Consider the following 10879-nt stretch of genomic DNA (forward strand, 5'->3'; position numbering starts at 1 on the left):
TGTTTTCTTTGCCAAATAGCTTGTTCTTCACACTGTGCTGTCGTTCTGTCTGTCCTCATTCTTATTGTTATCTTAGAGTTCAGGGCTCTGATATCCTGGGGAAAAAACCTTTTCCTCAGTCTCTCTGTGCACGTTCTGTGACAGCGCAGGCGTCTGACTGGGGGTCACAAAAGGTCTGGTGCCGGGGTGATGGGATCCTTGATGGTTTTTAGAATATTCACCATTGTAGTAATACTAACAATTATAACAGTTCCTGATATAAATAATGCTAGCAATATTGCTAGTATTATAAGTAGTATCATTGTTATTAATGTGACTAGTATGATCATTAATATGATTAACATTATCTACTATTAATATAACTACAACTATTTATGTTATCCTTATTAATCATTATTAATATTAGTATTATTATGAATATTACTGTATTACGTTTATTATGGATACCTGGTTGTTCCGTCACAACAACAATCTGAGAGGTCACCCCCGGGGGGTCAGAGAGGGGATCCGCTTTAATACACCTTCCTGTTGACCTCAGACCTGAGAAACATCACGTAGACATTTACTACAAAGTTTATTTATCTATTAATTCTGAAAGCAGAAGCGCTATTTCACCTGAACAAACCTAACCTCCGCATGATGGATGTTGTCAACTCAGATTAATTATTAGCCGACGGTAAATATTGACTGTTTCCAGTGTCGTCAATTACTGGAGTGCGTGTGTTCTAAAGTCTCATTGTTCCACTGCGAGGCCACGAACTCTGGCCCACAGCCTCCTGCTGAGAGCTGACCCCAGAGCTGTGGTACACCGTGTCCTCCAATCAGGGCTCTGGCAGAGGCCTGCTCAACAGATCCCAGCTCGGCCTAAACCTAACCCAAACCCAGGGTTAGGTTGCAGGGCAGCACGGACACAAGCAGCTTCAGCAGCTCAAAGAGCTCCATACCTGGGATTATCAGGAATATTAATATACATACCTGGGATTATCAGGACTATTAATATACATACCTGGGATATCAGGGCTATTAATATACATACCTGGGATATCAGGACTATTAATATACATACCTGGGATTATCAGGAATATTAATATACATACCTGGGATTATCAGGAATATTAATATACATACCTGGGATTATCAGGACTATTAATATACATACCTGGGATATCAGGGCTATTAATATACATACCTGGGATATCAGGACTATTAATATACATACCTGGGATTATCAGGAATATTAATATACATACCTGGGATTATCAGGAATATTAATATACATACCTGGGATTATCAGGAATATTAATATACATACCTGGGATATCAGGACTATTAATATACATACCTGGGATTATCAGGAATATTAATATACATACCTGGGATATCAGGAATATTAATATACATACCTGGAATATCAGGACTATTAATATACATACCTGGGATATCAGGAATATTAATATACATACCTTGGATATCAGGAATATTAATATACATACCTGGGATTATCAGGACTATTAATATACATACCTGGGATTATCAGGACTATTAATATACATACCTGGGATTATCAGGACTATTAATATAAATACCTGGGATATCAGGACTATTAATATACATACCTGGGATTATCAGGACTATTAATATACATACCTGGGATATCAGGACTATTAATATACATACCTGGGATTATCAGGACTATTAATATACATACCTGGGATTATAAGGACTATTAATATACATACCTGGGATTATCAGGACTATTAATATACATACCTGGGATTATAAAGACTATTAATATACATACCTGGGATTATCAGGACTATTGATATACATACCTTGGACTATCAGAAATATTAATATACATACCTGGGATATCAGGACTATTTATATACATACCTGGGATTATCAGGAATATTAATAGACATACCTGGGATTATCAGGACTATTAATATACATACCTGGGAATATCAGGAATATTAATACACATACCTGGGATTATCAGGAATATTAATATACATACCTGGGATTATCAGGACTATTAATAAACATACCTGGCATTATTAATATACATACCTGGGATTATCAGGAATATTAATATACATACCTGGGATTATCAGGACTATTAATAAACATACCTGGGATTATAAGGATTATTAATATACATTCCTGGGATTATCAGGACTATTAATATACATACCTGGGATTATCAGGACTATTAATATACATACCTGGGATTATCAGGAATATTAATATACATACCTAGGATTTTCAGGAATATTAATATACATACCTGGGATTATAAGGACTATTAATATACATACCTGGGATTATAAGGACTATTAATATATACATACCTAGGATTATCAGGACTATTAATATACATACCTTGGACTATCAGAAACATTAATATACATATGTGGGATTATCAGGACTATTAATATACATACCTGGGATATCAGGAATATTAAAATACATACCTGATTTATCAGGAATATTAATATACATACCTGGGACTATCACAAATATTAATAATGTACATACCTGGGATTATCAGGAAGATTTATATACATACCTTGGATTATCAGGAATATTAATATTGTCGATTAGGTTTATTGAACGTTATGAGGTTTTTTATGATATAATGTATTATTCTTTATTAGTTTATTATTAGGTGTTTTATGAGGTATATTGTGATCTCTCCAATAACATGAGGAAGGTTTGTGATGTCTACATTAACATGAAGAAGGTTTTTGATCTCTACAATAACATGCAGAAGGTTTGTGATCTACAATGATATGGTTCTACACCGTGATGTTGTGGCCTTGTTGATCTGATTGGACAAGATAAACAATGTCTTCACACAGGAAGGGGCGGGTCCGACCAGGGGAGGATGCATGAGCCGGCCTGTGATTGGCTGACGGGAGCCTTTAAAGGCTGCGTTGGCCGGTTACAGGTTAGTTTGACCCAGAAGACTCTAGAAGGAAACCTTTCAGATAACCATGAGTGGATGTCCGTTCTTTGAGAAGAGGCATCTGTATGTCTGCTGCCTCAGGCTGTCTTCACCTGTTAACTATTAAATGTTTAGCGTCGACTACTAACTACCTTTTAACTATTATCTCCTTCCTCCTCCTCCCCTCTCCTCTCTCTTTCTCCCCCTGTCTCCTCCTCCTCATGGCAGGTTGTTTAAGAAAACGTCCTTGCAGGAGGAGCAGGACGAGGAGAAGGATGTGTCTCAGGAGGGAGTCAACAAGGCCAGTAAAGGAGGAATCATCTACGGAGAATACCTACAGGTACAAACTTCTCCTCCTCCTGTCCTCAACACAACTCTCCTCCTCTCTCTCATAACATGTCTTCTCCTCTCTCTCCTCGCATGTCTCCTCTCTCCTCTGTCTCCTCCTCTCCTAACATGTTTCCTCCTCTCCCTTCTCCTTCCCCTCTCTCCTAACATGTCTCCTCTCCCTCCTCCTCTCTCTCCTAACATGTCTCCTCCTCTCCCTTCTCCTTCCCCCCTCTCTCCTAACATGTCTCCTCTCCCTCCTCCTCTCCTCCTCTCTCCTAACATGTCTCCTCTCTCCTCCTCCTCTCCTCCTCTCTCTCCTAACATGTCTCCTCTCTCCTCCTCCTCTCTCCTAACATGTCTCCTCTCTCCTCCTCCTCTCCTCCTCTCTCTCCTAACATGTCTCCTCTCTCCTCCTCCTCTCTCCTAACATGTCTCCTCTCTCCTCCTCCTCTCCTCCTCTCTCTCCTAACATGTCTCCTCTCCTTCCTCTCTCCTAACATGTCTCCTCTCTCAACTTCACATGTCTCCTCTCTCCTCCTCTCTCTCCTAACATGTCTCCTCTCTCCTCCTCCTCTCTCTCCTAACATGTCTCCTCTCTCCTCCTCCTCTCTCTCCTAACATGTCTCCTCTCTCCTCCTCCTCTCTCTCCTAACATGTCTCCTCTCTCTCCTAACATGTCTCCTCTCTACTCCTCCTCTCCTCCCCTCTCTCCTAACATGTCTCCTCTCTCCTCCTCCTCCTCTCCTCCTCTCTCTCCTAACATGTCTCCTCCTCTGTCTCCTCTCTCTTCCTCCTCCTCTCCTCTCCTCCTCCCCCTTACAGCTAGACAAGGTGGTGGGAGCCCAGGTTCTTCAGAGTGAACTGAAGGGAAATAAAATCCACGATGAGCATCTCTTCATTGTTACACACCAAGGTAACACACACACACACACACACACACAGTCACAAGTTGTTTTTTAACTAATGGTTAAAAAGGTTTTAACTAATGATGAATAAATAACGAGTACGAAGTAATAAGTTATTCCCAACGCAGGTAAATAATTATTAGAAACATTTCTATAAGCAATAAATAATAATTAACAAGTAATACATTTTAAATAATACGCTGGTCATAAGGTCAAAATAATGATTAATAACTCATGATTGATAACTAATGATTAATAACTCATGATTGATAACTCTGATTAATGATGCGTGTGTTGCAGCGTATGAGTTGTGGTTCAAGCAGATCCTGTGGGAGCTGGACTCTGTGAGGGAGATCTTCATCAGCGGACACGTAAGCACAAACACCACTATGCGTGTGTGTGTGTGTGTGTGTGTGTGTGTGTGTGTGTGTGTGTGTGTGTGTGTGTGTGTGTGTGTGTAGGTGCATATGCGTGTGTGTGTGTGTGTGTGTGTGTGTGTGTGTGTGTGTGTGTGTGTGTGTGTGTGTGTGTGTGTGTGTGTGTGTGTGTAGGTGCATATGCGTGTGTGTGTGTGTGTGTGTGTGTGTGTAGGTGCATATGCGTGTGTGTGTGTGTGTGTGTGTGTGTGTGTGTGTGTGTGTGTGTGTGTGTGTGTGTGTGTGTGTGTGTAGGTGCGTCAGTTGTCGGAGGACAGCTGAGGGGGGGCGGGGGGGGGAAGGGGGTTGGACGAGAAACGTTCTAGAAGGACTGGAACCTGCGCTCTACATCAACGTATGGCCTCAGAGTAATTACTGTGTATGTGTGTGTGTGTGCGTGTGTGTGTGTGTGCGTGTGTATGTGTGTGCCCGTGTGTATATGTATGTGCGTGTGTGTGTGTGTGTGTGTGTGTGTGTGTGTGTGTGTGCGTGTGTATGTGTGTGCCCGTGTGTATATGTATGTGCGTGTGTGTGTGTGTGTGTGTGTGTGCGTGTGTGTGCGTGTGTATGTGTGTGCCCGTGTGTATATGTATGTGCGTGTGCGTGTTTGTGTGTGTATGTGTGTGTGTGTGTGTGTGTGTGTGTGTGTGTGTGTGTGTGTGTGTGTGTGTGTGTGTGTGTGTGTGTGTGTGTGTGCGTGTGTGTGTGCGTGTAGGTGCGTGATGAGCGCAACATGCTGAAGGTCAACACCAGGGTCCACAGGATGGTGATGATCTTCAAGCTGCTGGTGGACCAGTTCTCCGTCCTGGAGACCATGACGGCGCTGGACTTCTACGACTTCAGGTGGACTCCAGCATCCAGACATCTGCATCTACAGACTCTACATCATATAGCTCTACTGTAGCGTGAAGTCTCTGTACTGTGCTGACAACGCAACTCAGAATAAACTTAAAGGGTTTATTCAGAGGACCCCAACAGGGGGCCCACTGCAGTGGGCCCCCTGTTTGAGGGACTCAAACAGAGGCCCTCAAACAGGGGGCCCATTGCAGTGAGACCCGGACAGGAGCCCCGCTGAAGGAGGAAGTGTGAATGAATGAATAAATGATGTATGGAGGGTGAATGAATGAACGTGTGAATCGTTCATGTGTGCAGGGACTACCTGGCTCCGGCATCGGGATTCCAGAGTCTGCAGTTCCGGCTGCTGGAGAACAAGATCGGGGTTCCTGACAACCTCCGGGTCCCTTACAACCGGCGCCACTACAGGGACAACTTCAAGGGCCACGAGAACAAGCAGCTGGTGGCCAGCGAACGCCAGCCCACGCTGCTCAAGCTGGTGGAGGTACGGCCGCTCAGAGGGTCAGCCAGCAGGGGCTCACTGAGCTCCTGTGGGACCTGGTGTGCTCCGCGGGCCGGTTCTGATGACCAGACGGTTATTATGGGGTGTAAAGGTCTGGTTGTGCTTCTGGTTCAGGAGTGGCTGGAGAGAACTCCAGGACTGGATGCCGACGGCTTCAACTTCTGGGGTCAACTGGAGGAGAACATCTTCAGAGGTCTGGCCCAGGAGGAGGAGAAGATAGAGGTGGGGCTGGTTCTCTGTTCTCCTTCAGGAGGTTCTTGTTGAGGATTGAGAGGAGATCTGAGGTTGACATAAACATCTTGATGGTTCACTCCCTGCAGGGGATGGCTGATTCTGAAGACAAAGAGGAGATGATGGCCGAGTTTGTCAAGCAGAAGGAGGTCTTCACCTCCTTGTTCGAGGAGAAACGCCACGACCACCTCCTCAGTAAAGGTGAGCAGTTGTCTCTAGTAATGGAGATGTGTTAGTAACAGGTGTGTTAGTAACAGGTGTGTTCGTTATGTGTGTGTTGGTAACAGGTGTGTTGGTAACAGGTGTGTTGGTAACAGGTGTGTTGGTAACAGGTGTGTTGGTAACAGGTGTGTTGGTAACAGGTGTGTTGGTAACAGGTGTGTTAGTAACAGGTGTGTTAGTAACAGGTGTGTTGTTTACAGGTGTGTAGTAACAGGTGTGTTCGTTATGTGTGTGTTGGTAACGGGTGTGTTGGTAACAGGTGTGTTGGTTATAGGTGTTTCGGTAACAGGTGTGTTGGTAACAGGTTACAGGTGTTTTAGTAACAGGTGTGTTGTTCTGCAGGTGAACGCAGGTTGTCCTACAAGGCCCTGAAGGGAGCTCTGATGATCTACTTCTACAGGTGAGAGGACGGCTCTTTCTCAACACATTAAACTGTTGACCTTAACATAGAAGTGAACTGAGAGAGAGCATGAGATCATTGACCACAGAGAGATAACAGCTTGAGTGTCACCGGTCGCCCTTGGGCCCACTCTGATCTAAACATGAGATACGGGAATCCTAGCAGAGGGCTATCAGGAGGTCATAAATTACATGGAATCCCCTTGGAACAGGGCCCTTTGTTGACTGCGATTTTTTCCTATTTATCTATTGGTAGGGTATGGTTCAGGAGTGTCCTTAACAAAGGTTTGAATCCAAACGGTTGAATTTTGACACAAACCCTCGACGCCTCCGTTAGTTTGGGGTTTCCATGGGGCCTCATCAACATGTTTAAGATGCTAACCTGACGCCTTGTGGGCCACAGAGAGGAGCCACGGTTCCAGGTCCCCTTCCAGCTCCTGACCTCCCTGATGGACATCGACACCCTGATGACCAAGTGGAGATGTGAGTTCACCCCCTCAGAACAAGAACCCCTTAACCCTCAATACCCCAGTCTTCCTTCTATAATCCCATAAAATAACCCTGCTATAAACCCTTAAAATATTCCTGCTATAACCCCTTAAAGTCTTCCTACCAGGGACACGTCTGGCTCAATAGACTCAGTTTTTGTGTGTAGATAAACGTGTGTGTTTTTGTGTGTCTTTGTGTAGATAACCATGTGTGTATGGTCCACCGGATGATCGGCAGCAAAGCAGGAACTGGAGGATCGTCTGGGTACCACTACCTGAGATCTACTGTCAGGTAACTAGTACAAACTCATCACTAACCAACCACTACCTGAGATGTACTGTCAGGTAACTAGACGCTAACTAACCAACCACTACCTGAGATCTACTGTCAGGTATCTAGCCACTACCTGAGATCTACTGTCATGTAACTAGTACAAACTCATCACTAACTAACTACTACCTGAGATCTACTGTCAGGTAACTAGACGCTAACTAACCAACCACTACCTGAGATCTACTGTCAGGTAACTAGCCACTAACTGAGATCTACTGTCAGGTAACTAGTACAAACTCATCACTAACTAACTACTACCTGAGATCTACTGTCAGGTAACTAGTACAAACTCATCACTAACTAACTACTACCTGAGATCTACTGTCAGGTAACTAGACGCTAACTAACCAACCACTACCTGAGATCTACTGTCAGGTAACTAGCCACTAACTAAGATCTACTGTCAGGTAACTAGTACAAACTCATCACTAACTAACTACTACCTGAGATCTACTGTCAGGTAACTAGACGCTAACTAACCAACCACTACCTGAGATCCACTGTCAGGTATCTAGCCACTACCTGAGATCTACTGTCAGGTAACTAGTACAAACTCATCACTAACTAACCACTACCTGAGATTTACTGTCAGGTAACTAGTACAAACTCATCACTAACCAACCACTACCTGAGATCTACTGTCAGGTAACTAGCCACTAACTGAGATCTTCTGTCAGGTAACTAGTACAAACTCATCACTAACTAACTACTACCTGAGATCTACTGTCAGGTAACTAGACGCTAACTAACCAACCACTACCTGAGATCCACTGTCAGGTAACTAGCCACTACCTGAGATCTACTGTCAGGTAACTAGTACAAACTCATCACTAACTAACCACTACCTGAGATTTACTGTCAGGTAACTAGTACAAACTCATCACTAACCAACCACTACCTGAGATCTACTGTCAGGTAACTAGCCACTAACTGAGATCTACTGTCAGGTAACTAGTACAAACTCATCACTGACTAACTACTACCTGAGATCTACTGTCAGGTAACTAGCCACTACCTGAGATCTACTGTCAGGTAACTAGACGCTAACTAACCAACCACTACCTGAGATCTACTGTCGGTGTGACGGTGTGTTAACGTGTATTTGACGACGTTTACATGTATTAGCGGGTATTTGACGGTGTTTACGCGTATTAACGTGTATTTGAGTTTGTTTATGTTTATTTACGTGTTCCATGTCCTCTCTGATGCAGCGACCGCTACAAAGTGTTTGTGGACCTCTTCAACCTGGCCACCTTCCTGATCCCGCGACACTGGGTTCCTAAGCTCAACCCCAACGTCCACACCTTCCTGTACACGGCCGAGTACTACGACAGCTCGTACTGCAGCAGCGAGGACTCTGATCAGCTGTCGGAGGACTGCTGATCCTCCTCAGAGACGCGTCAGACTGCACCGTACGGGACGTGTCCACAAGGGGGTGGCCAGCCGGGGGTTAGACAACTGTGGCTGTGGTTACGTGGCCACTGGGCCCAAATACCACTAGGGGATGGCACCCCTGCGGCACCCCCTAGTGGCCCTTGGCTCATGATAGGCCTATGATCTTTGTAAGCCCCAAACAAAAAAATCACATTGTCTTGGGCCTGCGCTGATCGGGGGGGGGGCCTATCATGAGCCAGTATTAATATATATATATATATATATATATTACTGCAGCTCATAATAGGCCCCCTGATCGTCGTAGGCCCTGGGGCTTCAGCCCAGGTAAGCCTGTGCATTAAGGCGGCATTGGATGGGGCGGCAGAGCGTCAGCACCAGACTCTGCAACAGAAGCTCGTCCGAGTCGGCTCCTGACTCGACCCCACAGAGAAGGACCAGAGACCCCTCCCACTGTCACCATTTCATCACAGAGACAGAGACAGAGGAGACAGAGAGAGAGAGAGAGAGAGAGAGAGAGAGAGAGAGAGGGAGAGCAGAGAGAGAGAGAAAGGAGAGAGTGGAGAGACAATCTGCCGTATATTATGTAACATAGTTAATATTCTTGTGGAACACCAAAAGATGACCTTAATGTTTATCTGATGATATAAAGTACATTTTGTTTACTATTTGAATGTTATTATGTATTTATGAAAATATATATGGAATTGCTGTGTGAGACTTACTAATGTGATTCTTAACTGATTTGTTAAGAAACTACGTGTTTTGTACAGTGTGTGATGAACACAAACGTGTATTATGTTTAAACTCATATCGAGATGCCTTATTTAACTGTTTTAATAACTTAATAAAGAACATCTTCAGAGACAAGCACAGTCTCCTTCACACACACACACACACACACACACACACACACACACACACACACACACACGGGTCAACAAAAGACCACATGTTGTCCTGTCAGCTAGAACCACGACATCACCTCTATCACTCTGACCCTGTGTTCCAGACTACCTAGGAGACCGCGTACATCCCAGTACAGAGGACGGAAAGGCTGTTCAGGGTCTGTGTGTTCAGGGTCTGTCTGGTCTTATAGGTTCTGGGTTGAGGGTCTGCGTTCAGGGTCTTATCGACCAGGTAAACAAGCGTCATGCTGTCCTCTGAGCTCCAGGAAACGCACCAAGCTCCAGGTGGTTAATATTTGGCTAATATTTCACTCATTACATTCATGATCCAAAATCGTCTATCCTCATATCTGGTGAACCAGACTTTTATTTATTTCGCTTCAAATTTGTTTTGACCAATCCCGGAGGCAGAGTTATTTGCAGACAAACTAGACCAGCAGTAGAACATTTTAAAATGTAGTGTATATATGTATAGATATACACACAAAAACGTCCATTCCTGTATGATGAATTAATTCTGGTGCATGACAGCTCTCTCTGCTGGACAGTTTGGACAACAGTCTCGCACCAAAATGTACCACAACTACGTTTGTCCACAGCAGAAAACGTAGTTTTACAACAAGGGCTCTAAAATTGTGAAATGCCTGCGTCCACCTCACGTGATCTTCACGTTTCTGTCTGCAAAAACAAACATGGCAGACAGATTCTGCGTGGAAATAGTTTGATAGAGAATATTTCAGCAATGTTTGTTTTTGCAGACAGAAACTTGACCAGTGTCCACGAAACGATTGTGACATGGATGCAGGGTAAAAGATTAGGCCAAAAAAATAAAAATAAATCTCAAGAGATGCCTGATCTTTTAGAGCAGTCATTGTGAAACTACGTTTTCCGTTTGAACCAACGGGGGGCCTCTACGAATAGTCAAATCTCCTAACCTTTATGCCTCCTTT

General features: G+C 44.0%; 1 protein-coding gene across 1 annotated transcript; it reads left to right on the plus strand.

The window, feature by feature from the left end:
- Window positions 1–2996: 2996 nt before the first annotated feature.
- On the plus strand, window positions 2997–9012 carry tdo2a (tryptophan 2,3-dioxygenase a; the record flags this gene model as incomplete). The annotated part of the gene is made up of 12 exons (XM_079744827.1): window positions 2997–3031; window positions 3176–3287; window positions 4100–4190; window positions 4483–4553; window positions 5314–5441; window positions 5751–5937; window positions 6070–6177; window positions 6276–6387; window positions 6751–6808; window positions 7211–7290; window positions 7497–7587; window positions 8841–9012. The coding sequence occupies 12 exons, from the start codon at window positions 2997–2999 to the stop codon at window positions 9010–9012; spliced, it is 1245 nt and encodes a 414-aa protein (XP_079600953.1).
- Between the last annotated feature and the right edge of the window lie 1867 nt (window positions 9013–10879).

Source organism: Pollachius pollachius, assembly GCF_949987615.1.
Source record: "Pollachius pollachius genome assembly, chromosome: 10".
NCBI classification, from domain to species: domain Eukaryota; kingdom Metazoa; phylum Chordata; class Actinopteri; order Gadiformes; family Gadidae; genus Pollachius; species Pollachius pollachius.